Source organism: Hyla sarda, chromosome 3, assembly GCF_029499605.1.
Source record: "Hyla sarda isolate aHylSar1 chromosome 3, aHylSar1.hap1, whole genome shotgun sequence".
Lineage (NCBI taxonomy): Eukaryota > Metazoa > Chordata > Amphibia > Anura > Hylidae > Hyla > Hyla sarda.
The window spans coordinates 97,959,987-97,976,728 of record NC_079191.1 but is presented as its reverse complement, the minus strand read 5'-3'; the positions used below and the strand labels follow the sequence as shown (position 1 = coordinate 97,976,728).

Below are 16,742 nucleotides of genomic sequence, written 5' to 3'. Positions count from 1 at the left end.
ATGGAGAATCTCTGCCTGTACTGTGCCGGTACCGAACACTTCCTGAAGGTGAAAAGGTGAAAAGTGAGACAGTCTTTGATGTCAACTCTGCTTCTCCACGTCTTACTGTGCCTGTGCGGATATCTGCATCTACCTTCTCCTTCTCTACTATGGCCTTCTTGGATTCCGGATCTGCAGGAAACTTTATTTTGGCCTCTCTCATCAACAGGTTCAACATCCCGGTAACCAGTCTCGCCAGGCCCCTCTACATTAATTGTGTTAACAATGAAAGATTGGACTGTACCATACGTTACCGCACGGAGCCCCTTCTAATGTGCATCGGACCTCATCAAGAAAAAATTGAGTTCTTGGTCCTCCCCAATTGCACTTCCGAAATTCTCCTTGGACTACCGTGGCTCCAACGCCATTCCCCAACCCTGGATTGGTCCACGGGGGAGATCAAGAGCTGGGGTATCTCTTGTTTCAAGGACTGCCTTAAACCGGTTCCCAGTACTCCCTGCCGTGACCCTGTGGTTCCCCCTGTAACCGGTCTCCCTAAGGCCTATATGGACTTTGCTGATGTGTTTTGCAAAAAACAAGCTGAGACTCTACCTCCTCACAGGCCTTATGACTGTCCTATTGACCTCCTCCCGGGCACTACTCCACCCTGGGGCAGAATTTATCCTCTGTCCGCCCCAGAGACTCTTGCTATGTCTGAGTACATCCAGGAAAATTTAAAAAAGGGGTTTATCCGCAAATCCTCCTCTCCTGCCGGAGCTGGATTTTCCTTTGTGTCCAAAAAAGATGGCTCCCTACGTCCTTGCATTGACTACCGCGGTCTTAATAAAATCACGGTAAAGAACCGCTACCCTCTACCTCTTATCTCTGAACTCTTTGATCGCCTCCAAGGTGCCCACATCTTTACCAAACTGGACTTAAGAGGTGCTTATAATCTCATCCGCATCAGGGAGGGGGATGAATGGAAAACGGCATTTAACACTAGAGATGGACACTTTGAGTATCTGGTCATGCCCTTTGGCCTGTGCAACGCCCCTGCCGTCTTCCAAGACTTTGTTAATGAAATTTTTCGTGATCTCTTATATTCCTGTGTTGTTGTGTATCTGGACGATATTCTGATTTTTTCTGCCAACCTAGAAGAACACCGCCAGCATGTCCGCATGGTTCTTCAGAGACTTCGTGACAATCAACTTTATGCCAAAATGGAGAAATGTCTGTTTGAATGTCAATCTCTTCCTTTCCTAGGATACTTGGTCTCTGGCCAGGGACTACAAATGGATCCAGACAAACTCTCTGCCGTCTTAGATTGGCCACGCCCCTCCGGACTCCGTGCTATCCAACGTTTTTTGGGGTTCGCCAATTATTACAGACAATTTATTCCACATTTTTCCACCATTGTGGCTCCTATCGTGGCTTTAACCAAGAAGAATGCCAATCCTAAGTCCTGGCCTCCTCAAGCGGAAGACGCCTTTAAACGGCTCAAGTCGGCCTTTTCTTCTGCTCCCGTGCTCTCCAGACCTGACCCATCTAAACCCTTCCTATTGGAGGTTGATGCCTCCTCAGTAGGAGCTGGAGCGGTTCTTCTACAAAAAAATTCTTCCGGGCATGCTGTTACCTGTGGTTTTTTTTCTAGGACCTTCTCTCCGGCGGAGAGGAACTACTCCATCGGGGATCGAGAGCTACTGGCCATTAAATTAGCACTTGAGGAATGGAGGCATCTGCTGGAGGGATCTAAATTTCCAGTTATTATTTACACCGATCACAAGAATCTCTCCTATCTCCAGTCTGCCCAACGGCTGAATCCTCGCCAGGCCAGGTGGTCTCTGTTCTTTGCCCGGTTTAATTTTGAAATTCACTTTCGCCCTGCCGATAAGAACATCAGGGCCGATGCTCTCTCTCGTTCCTCGGATGCCTCGGAAGTAGAGCTCTCTCCGCAACACATCATTCCTCCTGACTGCCTGATCTCCACTTCTCCAGCCTCCATCAGGCAAACTCCTCCAGGGAAGACCTTCGTCTCTCCACGCCAACGCCTCGGAATCCTCAAATGGGGTCACTCCTCCCATCTCGCAGGCCATGCGGGCATCAAGAAATCCGTGCAACTCATCTCTCGTTTCTATTGGTGGCCGACTCTGGAGACGGATGTTGTTGATTTTGTGCGGGCCTGCACTGTCTGTGCCCGGGACAAGACTCCTCGCCAGAAGCCTGCTGGTCTCCTTCACCCTCTGCCTGTCCCCGAACAGCCTTGGTCTCTGATTGGTATGGACTTTATTACAGACTTACCCCCATCCCGTGGCAACACTGTTGTTTGGGTGGTCGTTGATCGATTTTCCAAGATGGCACATTTTATTCCTCTTCCTGGTCTTCCTTCAGCGCCTCAGTTGGCAAAACAATTTTTTGTACACATTTTTCGTCTTCACGGGTTGCCCACGCAGATCGTCTCGGATAGAGGCGTCCAATTCGTGTCAAAATTCTGGAGGGCTCTCTGTAAACAACTCAGGATTAAATTAAACTTTTCTTCTGCTTATCATCCTCAATCCAATGGGCAAGTAGAAAGAATTAACCAGGTCCTGGGTGATTATTTACGGCATTTTGTTTCCTCCCGCCAGGATGACTGGGCAGATCTTCTACCATGGGCCGAATTCTCGTATAACTTCAGAGTCTCTGAATCTTCTTCCAAATCCCCATTTTTCGTGGTGTACGGCCGTCACCCTCTTCCCCCCCTCCCTACTCCCTTGCCCTCTGGTTTGCCCGCTGTGGATGAAATAACTCGTGATCTTTCCACCATATGGAAAGAGACCCAAAATTCTCTCTTACAGGCTTCATCACGCATGAAGAAGTTTGCTGATAAGAAAAGAAGAGCTCCCCCCATTTTTTCTCCTGGAGACAAGGTATGGCTCTCCGCTAAATATGTCCGCTTCCGTGTTCCCAGCTACAAATTGGGACCACGCTATCTTGGTCCTTTCAAAGTTTTGTGCCAGATTAATCCTGTCTCTTACAAACTTCTTCTTCCTCCTTCTCTTCGTATTCCTAATGCCTTTCATGTCTCTCTTCTTAAACCACTCATCCTCAACCGTTTCTCTCCTAAACTTATTTCTCCCACTCCTGTCTCCGGTTCTTCGGACATCTTTTCTGTAAAGGAGATACTGGCCTCCAAAAAGGTCAGAGGGAAAACCTTTTTTTTGGTTGACTGGGAGGGCTGTGGTCCTGAAGAGAGATCCTGGGAACCTGAGGACAATATCCTAGATAAAAGTCTGGTCCTCAGGTTCTCAGGCTCAAAGAAGAGGGGGAGACCCAAGGGGGGGGGTACTGTTACGCCGAGCGCTCCGGGTCCCCGCTCCTCCCCGGAGCGCTCGCTACACTCTCGTTACTGCAGCGCCCCGGTCAGATCCACTGACCGGGTGCGCTGCGATACCGCCTCCAGCCGGGATGCGATTCGCGATGCGGGTGGCGCCCGCTCGCGATGCGCACCCCGGCTCCCGTACCTGACTCGCTCTCCGTCGGTCCTGTCCCGGCGCGCGCGGCCCCGCTCCCTAGGGCGCCCGCGCGCCGGGTCTCTGCGATTTAAAGGGCCACTGCGCCGCTGATTGGCGCAGTGGTTCTAATTAGTGTGTTCACCTGTGCACTCTATATATATACCTCACTTCCCCTGCACTCCCTCGCCGGATCTTGTTGCCCTTGTGCCTAGTGAAAGCGTTCCCTTGTGTGTTCCTAGCCTGTGTTCCAGACCTCCTGCCGTTGCCCCTGACTACGATCCTTGCTGCCTGCCCCGACCTTCTGCTACGTCCGACCTTGCTTCTGTCTACTCCCTTGTACCGTGCCTATCTTCAGCAGTCAGAGAGGTTGAGCCGTTGCTAGTGGATACGACCTGGTCACTACCGCCGCAGCAAGACCATCCCGCTTTGCGGCGGGCTCTGGTGAATACCAGTAGTGACTTAGAACCGGTCCACTAGCACGGTCCACGCCAATCCCTCTCTGGCACAGAGGATCCACCTCCTGCCAGCCGGCATCGTGACACAAACATAGGATAGGTAAATTAAGCCTTACCCACCCCCATTTGTGAGGATCAGGGTTTTTGTTTAAAGGAGTAGTCCAGTACTGGAAAACTTATCCCCTATCCGACTGCTGGAACTCCCCGTGATCTCCTGTAGGGGCAGCGCTCCGGCTCTCCTATAGAGTTGTATTGAGGGGGCGTGTTGGCTGCCACTTTGAGCGGAAGTCGACACACCCCCTTCCCACCAACTGCCGGGGCCTCATACAAGTGATCACAGGGGGTCCCAGCAGTCAGACCCTCCACAATCTGAAACTTATAAGTTTCCCAATACTGGAGTACTTCTTTAAAGTCCCATACAAGTCTATGGGCAATATATGTTACAGCATAACAGCTGGAGATATTTCGATAATACTTGGTCACATGTTACTTATATGTCCACTTAAAATATAGGATAGTTAATTTAACCCTAACCTACCCCCATTTGCAAGCAGCAGGGTGTTTGGTTAAAGTCCCATACAAATGTTCCAGCATAACTTTCGAACAGCTGGAGATTTTACGATAATACTTGGTAGCATGTTACCTATATGTCAAATAAAAATATATGATACTGTAGTTAAATTAACCCTAACCTACCCCCTTATGTGAAGGATGTTTTTTTTTTGTTTCCAGTCCCATGCAAGTATATGGGACTGCTGGTACCTTACTCCACAAGCTCCGCTCTGCATCCCCTGTTGAATGCCTTAGTCCGGCTTGCAAGCCATGCCCTCCATGCATGCCACGCCCCATCTGTCAAAGCCACACCCATCCTTTAAGCCACACTCCCTTTATTTTCTACCCTTTTTTGCATCGGTCTGACTTGCAAGTCACGCCTACTCCCACAAAGCACCGGAAGGGATAAACGGTCTGGGTATGAGGATGGGATATGAGGACGAGATATGAGGAGGGGATATGAGGTCAAGCTATGAGGTTGAGATATGAGGACAGGATATGAGGAGGGGATACAAGGAGGGGATATGAGCTCAAGATATGAGGTCAGGATATGAGGAGGGGATATGAGGAGGGGATATGAGGAGGGGATATGAGGACGGGATATGAGGACGAGATATGGGGGCAAGATAGGAGGATGGGATATGAGGACAAGATATGAGAAGGGGATATGAAGATAGGATATAAGGACGGTAATGAGGTCAAGATATGAGGACGGGATACGAGGATGAGATATGAAGTCGGGATATGAGGTCAAAAGCTTCCTTCTTTGTTGCTTTTCCTCCCCAACAAGGATTAGGAAAGAAAAACTGGGCAACCACAGGTACTCAGCTATTTGAAAATAAACAGTGATTAAAACGTCACATATACACAAAAATGGTACTGATAAAAACTAAAGATGATGGCACAAAAAATGAGCCCTAATAAAAGCATTATAGGGTCCAGAAGAGGCTACTTACTATGTTAAAATGAATAGAAAATATGTGAAAGCTATAGGAATCGTTTTAATCATATTGACCTACAGAATAAAGAAAACGTCAGTTTCACCGTTAAGTGCACTATGTAAAAACAAGAACCCCCCCCCCCCCCTAAAAGTTGCAAAATTGTGTTCTATATTATTCATTCCTCTTAAAAGGCGAAGAGGAAAAAACGAAAACGCTAAAATAAAACGTGTCTGTCCTTAAATCGCTAAAGGTGGGAAAGCGTGCAAATAATCCAGCAGTAAGCGCTGTCATCAAGCAGTAATATCAAACACTACATTTCCCAGGAGGAACATTTAACATCCCGCATGCGCTGTAGAAGTTCCCTGTCAGTCACGTGGTGGAGTGACTGCCGCTGCTGATTGGTGGAGATGTCTGCTTCCGGGAACTAGAGGAACAAGCGTACAATGGCGAGTGGCGGGGGAGAGGTACAAGACATGGAAGGTAGGGACTATGGGGGCTCGTCCGGTTGGTGCAGGGGACACGACTGGGAGCGGGAATAACAGGAGACATTTATAGACGGGCTCCGTGTACGATGGAAATGTGTGGGTTGTGCGTGGTTAACCCATTGGGGGACTGCTAGTTCCAGTATGATCTGTCAGGTTGAGCGGGGGTGACAGCGTCTGCTGTGCAGAGGAATTCTAGTTATTGTTCTCTGTTGTCAGCCATTGCAGGCGGAGAGGGATTGCTGCTCCTTGTTGACAGCTGTGAGAAGCCGCAGAGCCCTGTACACACAGCTGACTGTTCTACAAGCCTCTCCAATCCCTTTAAATGGGACGTGATGAATCATTATGTGTTACTAAGCAATGTCTCCTGGGTGGGATCAGTGAGTACTACTGCCCCCATCCTCCAGTGCCCATGGGGGAGACTGCACATAGGCTTGTTATGTGGCTTTTCTGTAACAGATGTCATACAGCGCGGATGTGACAGCCCCAGGGTGCAAAACTACAACTCCCAGGATGCCTGGACAGCCTTTTGCATGGTGGGAGTTGTAGTTTAGGAACAGCGGGAGGCAGCGTGGTTGGGAAACACTACTCAAGCGTGTATGGTGGCCATGGCCAGGCATCCTCTGATAGTAGGTGCTGGGGGAAAGCAGGATTGGGCATGTTAGAGTTATGTGCCTGATCTTTTCTTCTAACGCAGTGACTCCAGACCAGTGTGCCTCCAGCTGTTGCAAAACTACAACTCCCATCATGTCAGAGAGCCATATGCTTTCTAGGCATGCTGGGAGTTGTAGTCTTGTAACAGCTGGAGGCGCCCCGGTATGGAAATGCTGTTCTAGTGAAGTTAAGGCCTGTGTTCCCACTTGTTCTGCCATCCAGATGACTTTATTTACATCATGCTGCCTAAATCATTGATAACATTAGCATTCGGCAGGTCAATGTCTGCGCCAGACTGGTTCATACACTGGACAGGAGAACGTCTCCTGCATTGTTTTCTGGCTTTGAAACATCTTAAGTGGGAAAAAAAAGTGATAAAATCTGAGGCCTCAGTGTTGGGATCAGTTTTTAGTTAAAAAATAAAAATGTTGTTGATGGAACTGATATATGTAAACCTAGGCTGCGTCCTCATTGCTATCCTTGCGTTTGTCATACAAGATTAAAGTTAAATCATGTATCTAGACAGTGTTTAGATCTGTTTTAACAAAATGTTTGGCAGATGCATAAATCGTGATGTGAATGTGGACTTGCCACCTGTCTGAAGTGTATGGAGGCCTCCCGACTTTTCCCTGACGTGATGTTGGAGGAGAGAAGGGTCGGACATGTTAGATTTCAACTGTCTGACCCTTAGGTTACCCATGGGTTTGTCCCCACTGCCGTCTCAATCTGCAGATCAGGCATGGGGAGACGCAACGTTGTGCTGGGGAGTCAGGTTGTCAAAGCAACTGTACGATGCCTGGTAAGTAATCAGAATAGGACCTGGGCGTGTATCTCGCTGGGTTTCATATGATTGCCTTAGCAACCAGGGCTGTGAAGTCGGACAAAATTTTGGGTACCTGGAGTCGGAGTCGGCAAACAATGCAACGACTCTGACTCCTACTAAATTAAGATTGGAATAAAAAAAATAAAAGTTTAAATGCCCCTGGGATTGCCGCTGCGGCACCGCGCTATCATTGACAGGCTATACAGGGGCCGGAGCATCGTTACGTCATGGCTCTGCCCCTCGTGACTTCACGGCCCGCCCCCCAATACAAGTCTATGGGAGGGGGTGTGACGGTCGGGCGGCCATGACTTCACGCTGCTCCGGCCCCTGTATCGCCCGTCATTACGCACAGAGAGAACTCTATCTGTGTAGTAATGAAAGCGCGGTGCCGCAGCGGCGATCCCCGAGGTCCCCAGCAGCGGGACCCCGGCGATCTGACATCTTATCCCCTATCCTTTGGATAGGGGATAAGATGTCTAGGGGCAGAGTACCCCTTTAAACAGGACTATGGGATTCTACTAGGGAAATCATGTTTTATAATAAATGCCCCTTCCTGGATCCTCCCACTGCCCTATCTTCAGCAGCAGATCAGCACACAAACTGTTCAATACAGTAGACTGTTGGCTTCCCAGCCAGTAGTCCTGTGGTAATGACGTGTGTTACCTTTTCTTTCCTTCAAGGAATATATAAAATACATTCGCATATTAATACAGAGGAGTCGGAGGTACAAAAAACTCTGGAGTCGGAACATTTATCTACTGACTCCACAGCCCTGTTAGCAACCCGTCCACCCATCCACCCATCCACCCATGGTGGCGCTGTGTCTCTACGCTACTGATCTGAAGGTCATGAAGGTCAGATATGAGAATTACATTTGATTGACACTTTCGGAGGCTGCATTTTTATGGTGGTGCAGTTGGCACACTATTATTGCAGCTGTATGGCAGTAATATATTCAGTGCCAGGGAAGTTGGGTCTGGGGCCATGTATGAAGCCATCAGTTGTGGTCTGGGTGGCACTTGATATTAAAGGGGTACTCCGGTGGAATATATATATTTTTTTAATCAACTGGTGCCAGAAAGTTAAAGAGATTTGTAAATGACTTCTATTAAAAAATCTTTACCCTTCCAGTACTTCTTAGCAGCTGTATGCTACAGAGGACATTCTTTTCTTTTTGAATTTCTTTTTTGTCTTGTCCACAGTGCTCTCTGCTGACACCTGATGCCCGGTTCAGGAACTGTCCAGAGCAGGATAAAATCCCCATAGCAAAACCTATGCTGCTCTGCACAATTCCTGACACGGACAAAGGTGTCAGCAGAGAGCACTGTGGACAAGACAAAAAAAAGAAATTCAAAAAGAAAAGTATTTCTTCTGTAGCATACAGCTGCTAAAAGGTACTGGAAGGGTAAAGATTTTTTTTAATAGATTTGTAATTTACTTAATTACTTCTATTTAACTTTCTGGCATCAGTTCATTTAAAAAAAAAAATAAAAAAGTGGGGGGGAGTCTCTATTTCCTAATAGTATGACAGTCCGAACATGATAGAAAATCTTTGTAGCAGTGGGGACGGCAGTGAAAGAAAGATCAATAGAAGGCATTGTATGACACTGTTCATAATGGAAAATTGTGCAATAAATATTGGTTCACATCCAGACTACGTTATAGACAAATCTGGATGTTTGCATACGCCGCAGTTTTGGTAGAAGCAATTCTCTTGTTTTTCACCTTAGCAAAATACAATCCTCCTCTGCCCTATGATGAGTTCTCTTCAGATCACTATGAATACATTACAATCCTAGTTCTGGCAGATGAGGTTGAGTAAAGGGCACCTTAAAGGGGTACACCTCTGTCCAGAATAGGAGCAAATCCCCATAGCTTTGGACAGTTCCTAAAATGGACAGTGGTGTCAGCAGAGAGCACTGTGGTCAGACAGAAAGGAAATTCAAAAAGAAAAGAACTTCCTGTGTATTATACAGCAGCTAAGTACAGGAAGGATTAAGAATTTTTTTATAGAAGTAATTTACATATCTGTTTAACTTTCTGGCACCAGTTGATGTAAAAGAAAATGTTTTCCAGTGGAGTACCCCTTTAAAGCAGTCTTTCCCAACCAGTGTGCCTCCATCTGTTGCAAAGCTACAACTCCCAGCATGCCCGGACAGCCTTCGGCTGTCCGGGCATGCTGGGAGTTGTAATTTTGCAACAGCTGGAGACACACTGGTTAGGAAAGACTGCTTTAAGAGGACCGGTCATCAAAAAAAGGTCCTAGAGACACGTAAAAAAAGTTTTTGATCGGTGGAGGTCTGAGTGTTTAGACCTCCACGGATCTGAAGAACAAGATGAGAATAGTTTGTGCACCCACTTGCTTCTCTCCCTGCCCTGTGTCACGTGTTTAAGACACTAACATTGCAAGGGTATCTCAATCACATGACACAAAACCGGGAGAGAACGCACTAAACTCAAACATCTCCTGACCGGTGGAGATCTAAACACTCAGACCTCTACCAAGCCAAACTTTTGAAATGTCAAAAGGGTTTACTAGTGACTATTTAAGTAAAACTACCACCCTGAGTTATAAAATGTACTAATATAGTGTTACAACAAATTTAATTGGCTTCAGCGTTCTTTTTCTGGAAATACCCCTGACAGGAAGTTGTGTAGTCCTTTCATTGTCAGTGGGGTTTTCATCATCTCCCTTGGCGAGGGAGTGAGCAGGGTGGAAGGGCTGTGATAAAAACCTGAGGAAAAGCAATGCATTCTGGGAATTGTAGTACTGAGCAACTGCTCAGCCATGATGTAGTGAGAGAACATGGTATGGGAGAAGGATTACATCCCCCCCCCCCCCCCCCCCAAAAAAAAAAAAAAAAAACAGATTGCTTAGAAATCCAGAGATAATTCCCAGTCGAATTCACAGCAGTACAGTGGTCCCTCAATATACGATGGTAATTCGTTCCAAACGACCCATCGTTTGTCATATCCATCATATGTTGAGGGATTCGTGCATTTAATACTCACCTGTCCCCGCCGCTCCGGACCGCGTCCTCACCGCTCCTGATGCTGTCCCAGGGGCTCCCGATGCTGTCCCGCTGCTCCGGTGTCTTCTTCGGGATCCTCTGGCTTCTTCCGCATCTTCTCCGGTGTCCGGGCCTCGCTTTCTAATGACGTTATTACGTTTTTGCGCCGGGACGGCGTGTGCAGCGACGTAATAACGATGCCAGAAAGCGAGGCCCGGACCCCGGAGAAGATGCAGAAGATGCCGGAGCATCGCGAAGTGGACCCGGAGCAGCGGGGATAGGTAAGTGAACCTGTCCGGGATGCTTAAACTGCTATCCGACAGCAGCTTAAGCATTTTGCGCTGCCGGATAGCAGTTAATGCGATGGCCCCGACATATAAAAGCATCGTATGTGGATGCTGACATCGACATGCGATGGCCTCTGAGAGGCCATCATATGTCGATTTGATCATATGTCGGGGCCATCACATGTTGGGGGGGTTACTGTACATTACTTGCGTTTCATCAACTGATTCAACATTCTGTGCATTTTAAAGGGGTACTCCGGTGGAAAACATTTCTGTTTTTAAATCAACTGGTGCCAGAAAGTTAAACAGATTTGTAAATTACTTAATTACTATTTAAAAATCTTAATTCTTCCAATACTTATCAGCTGCTATATGCTCTACAGGAATTATTTTCTATTTGTATTTCCTTTCTGCCTTACCACAGTGCTCTCTGCTGACACTTCTGTTCATTATAGGAACTGTCCAGAGCAGGATAGGTTTGCTATGGGGATTTTCTCCTGGACAGTTCCTAAAATGGACAGAGGTGTCAGCATAGAGCACTGTGGTCAGACAGAAAGGAAATTCAGAAAGAAAAGAACTTCCTGTGGAGCATAGAGCAGCTGATAAGTACTGGAAGGATTAGGAGTTTTAAATAGAAGTAATTTACAAATCTGTTTAACTTTCTGGCACCAGTTGATTTAAAAAAAATTATAAAAAAATAAAAATAATTTCAGTGGAGTACCCCCTTAAATTCCATGCCGCAAATTCTATGAAAAATGGCTGCAGCGTGTGGATGTAGAATCTTCTCCTTCTCCTGCGCTGTGTTCTGGCACATGTCAGCAGGCGTAATGTGTAGCATTTCCGTCCTATGGGAATCTATCTTAGAGACCAGTGTGGATTGAATGACAGCCTTCTGGTTTAGCCCATCCTCGGTTTAATTAATGTCTGAGATCCTTCTACTGATCCCTGTCCTATTACACAGGGTGATGATAATGCCACCTTAGAGCATTGCTGTGATAATTGGTTATTTTTTTACCACTAGTTGACAAGCGGGCAGAGTCTGAGGAGTCTGCTGATGATGACATTAAGAAGAAGCGGGAGGTTCCAGATGGCGACGTGCAGAATGGTGAACAACCTACAGGTACCATCCACTGTTATATATATTCCAGAGCCCTTCACTTTTATGTAAAGCTGTTAGAGATGAGCGAACTTACAGTATATTCGATTCGTCACGAACTTCTCGGCTCGGCAGTTGATGACTTATCCTGCATAAATGAGTTCAGCTTTCAGGTGCTCCTGGAAAAGGTGGATACAGTCCTAGGAGAATCTTTCCTAGGACTGTATCCACCTTTTCCAGCCCACCGGAGCACCTGAAAGCTGAACTAATTTATGCAGGATAAGTCATCAACTGCTGAGCCGCGAAGTTTGTGACGAATCAAATTTACTGTAAGTTCGCTCATCTCTAAAAGCTGTGTCATGTCTGTCAGGATACATTGTTATTACTTTCATGCTGCCTGAACCACGAGTCATCAGGGGAGTCCCTGGTGGCTGTGGCATGTCCTGCAGACCATGATCTCCTCTTATACCCAAACAGAGAGAAATCTATCAATCAAGGTAAGTGGGGAGAGAAGTCGCCAGCAGCCACCCTGATGATTGTGGTTCAAGCAGCATAAAAGTGATGACAGTTTCTCCTTGAAGTGTCTGTGAGACTTAAAATCTGCTTTAGAATACCCACATGGTCCCTGGTTATAGTAACACCTCTCCCCCCCCCCCCCCCCCAAAGCAGCTGGCATCATCCTACATATCTACGCTGGAGTATAGATGCTGATAGTCGTAACCAATATTACTTCTGCATATGTGTGTCACAATGGTTTAGAGATCTGATCTGAATTCAGCATAGAGCAAGGTTTCCCAACCAGGGGGCCTCCAGGTTTTGCAAAACTACATGCTGGGAGTTTTAGTTTTGCAGCAGCTGGAGGCACCCTGATTGGGAAACACTGGCATAGAGAGATGCAGCTCACGTTGGCGGTCGGGTTGCCAAGGTAACCGTATGACGCCGGTTTAGTTCTGTGCACAAGACCTATTCTAATTAAAAGAACTCCTACATGGGACTTGCCTGACTCGAGCACATGGCACTGCGTCTCTGAATTGTCAATTTAAAGGATTATTGCAATCTTACCATTTGTGGCATATGCACAGGGTTTGCTAGCTGCCACATTAGTGAAGTGAATGGAAGAAAGCAAACAGCATAGCACAATGAGCTTCACTGTTTCCTTGGTCCATGTTAACTCTTTAGTAGGGATCGACCGATATCGGTTTTTTAGGGCCGATACCGATAATCTGTGGAGGTTAGGGCCGATAGCCGATAACTTATACCGATATTCCGGTATAAGTTATCGGCTATTTAACCCCCCCCGTGACACCGCTGCAGATCATTGATTTAAAGCAGGCGCTTTAAATCAATGCACTGCAGTGGCCTTTGCGGTGCCATAGGCCGCCGCCGCCACCACCCGCTTCTCTCCCCCTACCTGTCAGGGTGGTCCGGGCCATCCATCGTTCCTGTAGTGTCCGGGGGCATTCCGGGTGGAGGGTGAACCGTTCCAGGCTGTACTTCTCCGGGGGTCCTCTTCTCCACTCCGGGCAGGCTCCGGCCTAGTACGCTGCATAGACGCCGCTGCGCAGTGATGCCCGTGCGCAGCGATGCACCTGACGTCACGGCGTAGCGGCGTCTATGCAGCGTACTAGGCCGGAGCCTGCCCGGAGTGGAGAAGATGACCCCCGGAGAAGGACAGCCCGGACCGGTTCACCCTCCACCCGGAATGCCGCCGGACACTACAGGAAGGATGGATGGCCCGGACCACCCCCATTACGGGTAAGTTTAATTTTTTTTATTGACTTGGAGGGTGGGGGAGGGGACCGACCGGTATAGCGGTATGGGCAAAAATCCATACCGGTATACTGCCCAGCATCACGGTGGGGGGTGCGTTTGCGGGGCGGTGCGGGGGGCGGGGCATTATCGGCTTATCGGCAAGGTAATTGCCGATACCGATAATGCCCAAAATCGTGATTATCGGCCGATAATATGGGCCATACCGATAATCGGTCGATCCCTACTCTTTAGTCCCCACGTGGATGTGGCAGACAGTGGCCACCTGAACATGTGGGATGGGGTGAGGGGTACATCTGTTCTGAAGATGAGTGCAATGCGGGTGGAACCCACATCTATTAAATAGACATGGCTTTTGCATATGGTATCAATGTCTAAGGTAGGAATTTAAAGGGTCTTCCTGTTCACTTAAAATATGTATGTTTTATCCTTCATTTTTACATTGGGAACTACTTTAGAGTTGTCAGGTCTCTTGTGGTCTTCTCAGAATTGCCCCCTTGTACAGCCTGCATTAGGGGGATTACTGCTGTACCATATCCCTTGCACGTTTTAAAGGGGTTATCCAGCAAAAAACATACAGATGGACATTTATCAACAGATTTAGTCAGGTTTTCTTTACTTTAATTGTGGCAAAATTGTCGCAACTGTGTTTTCGTGCGACAATTTGCATGAAGAACAAGAAAAGCAAGAAAATTCAAACTTGCTTACGTAATAAATTTTTCAAAATGGATTTGCTTTAGTCGGGTATTTATCAACTGCGCAAAAAAAAGTCGCAACAAGGTTAAAAATTGACTAAATTTACTCCAGCTCAAACATGGAGCAGAAAAAGCTACTACCAAAGTAAAAAAGAAAAAAATGCTGATGTGAAAGAAAATTATCAACAGGCTGAAACCAGTTAATAAATAAGTCACACATAAGCAATAAAAAGTAAGGAAAAAATTACTAAAAAAAATACATAAGCAAACATTGATAAATGTCCCTCATATTTATTTTTCCAATCAATGTGCCCAGCCTGTGTGATAACATAAAAAAGCCTCTACTTACCTCCCTCACTCCCCCTCAGCCTGTGGGGAGGAGGGGAGCAGTGCCTACAGGTAACATGATTAGTCCCCCGATGTGGGCACAGCGCTGCGGCTGATAGTTCATTCATGTGAAGGGGGCGGGGGGAGTGGCCCGACCAGTATTGTAGGGAAAAATTCATATCGTACAGAAAAAACACACCGCTATTTGCTATGAACCGGTATTCCGCCCAGAACTATGTTGTAGGGGGCTCTATAATGGTTCCCCCGACATACCACTGTGGCCAGTGATTGACTGAGCAGCAATGTGTCTTGCTGTGTGGAGTACCAGAAAGCACAGTTCAGCACTGTTCACTGTGATCATGGAGGCTACGAGGTAGCAAGGGAGTTAAGTAGAGGCCATTTTTATATTCTCACACAGCTTGGGGGCATTTATTGATTAAAAAAATAAATAAATAAATAAAATGTTGCTGGATAATCCATTTGAAGTGGTACTTCGTAGGAATTTTTTTTTTTTTAAATCAACTGGTGCCAAAAAGTTATTTGAGGTAATTTGTAAATTACCTCAATTTAAAAATCTTAATCATTCCAGTACTTATCAGCTGCGGAGAGTTGCCTAGTTCTTCCAGTCTAACCATAGTGCTCTCTGCTGCCACCTCTGTCTGTGTCGGGAACTGTCAAGAGCAGGAGAGGTTTGCTATGGGGATTTGCTCCTGCTCTGGACAGTTCCGGAAAGGTGTCAGCAGAGAGCACTATGTTCAGACTGGAAAGAAGTACACAACTTCCTCTTTACTATACAGCAGCTGATAAGTACTGGAAGGGTTAAGATGTTTAAATCATGTAATTTACAAATGTTTTTTAACTCATTGGCACCAGTTTATATAAAAACATTTTTTTTTTCTCCAGAGTACCTCTGTAAGGACTGACATAGGTCGACCTCCTTTTTCTTTTATCAGTCCCTTTCCTTTGCTGGTACTTTATAATGCTGCTTCTAATATACCTTAGGGCTTATTGAGCGTAGAGGGGTTCCTCAATGGTACTGGCCTCGCGTAGTTAAAGGTACTCTGAAAGACTTTGAGCATTCATGAAAATCAATATGTACACACACCCAGCTTTCCATTAGCAATACACAATGTGGCACTATAGGGAAATATGAGAAATCTTGGAGGCTTCTTGCAGTGGGACTGCTGTGATTAGTTATCTGAGTACAGTGGTCCCTCAAGTTGCAATATTAATTGGTTCCAGGACAACCATTGTATGTTGAAACCATTGTATGTTGAGACCATAACTCTATGGAAACCTGGTAATTAGTTCTGAAGCCACCAAAATGTCATCCAAAAATAGGAAAAAGTGAGGATTAAAGAAAAATAAGTAGATAACTAATATAGATAAAGCAAGTTCTTACATATAAAAGTAAGAAAGATCTGCTGGGGGCTGTAAATCACTATCTATGTCAGTGTTTTCCAAGCAGGGAGCCTCCAGCTGTTGCACAACTGCAACTCCCAGCATGCCCGGACAGCCAAAGGCTGTCCGGGCATGCTGGGAGTTGTAGTTTTGCAACGGCTGGGGGCACCCTGCTTGGGAAACACTGGTCTATGTAGAGGACATGAACTTCTTCAGGGTCCTGTACAGTACATGCAATGTCCTTAAAAAAAAAAAATTAAAAAAAAAGAACATGGAGTCGCCCTTAGCTGGTGTCCAAAGGAGCAGGTAACCCTGTAATACCTCTCTGTACTGTAGGGGGCGCTACCAGACATCAGTCAGTGCATACGCTTCAGTAATACAGGTGTTTTACCAGTAAAATGCCCATTCTGATTGGTCGGTTCTTCCGGGTATTGAGACGTTTCACAGATCTGGACTGTCTGTACATTGTATGTTGAGTCTGGTTTCAACTTACAATGGTCCAGTAAAGACCATTGTATGTTGAAACTATTGTATGTTGAGGCCACATTGTAAGTTGAGGGATCACTGTATTGGAGATTATACTTCTCATTCTGCATTAGCGTTGTAAATCTCTGTATTAAATCTTAATAGTTCTAAAAGCCGTCTCATGTTGCCAGTGCATTGGTGCCAGCTGGTGGCATCATTTTACATCTCATGATTGGCAGGAACAAGTCACATGAGTTGGCATCACCTGGTTTATAGTAAATAAAGGCAAGTATTGTGCACCAAGAATTCAGTC

At 46.5% G+C, this 16,742-nt stretch overlaps 1 protein-coding gene across 2 annotated transcripts in view; it reads left to right on the top strand.

Moving 5' to 3' along the window:
* The window catches only part of PPP1R7 (protein phosphatase 1 regulatory subunit 7), a 63,206-nt gene that overhangs the window by 23,180 nt on the left and 23,284 nt on the right, over positions 1 to 16,742 (top strand). The window contains exons 1-2 of one of the 2 annotated variants that reach the window (XM_056564744.1): positions 5,758 to 5,898; positions 11,697 to 11,795. In XM_056564744.1, coding sequence (XP_056420719.1) covers positions 5,862 to 5,898; positions 11,697 to 11,795 — 136 coding nt within the window. In that variant the 5' untranslated portion in view covers positions 5,758 to 5,861. Of the gene's footprint in view, positions 1 to 5,757; positions 5,899 to 11,696; positions 11,796 to 16,742 lie in introns of those variants that run through there. The other variant, XM_056564743.1, reaches the window with a different exon arrangement.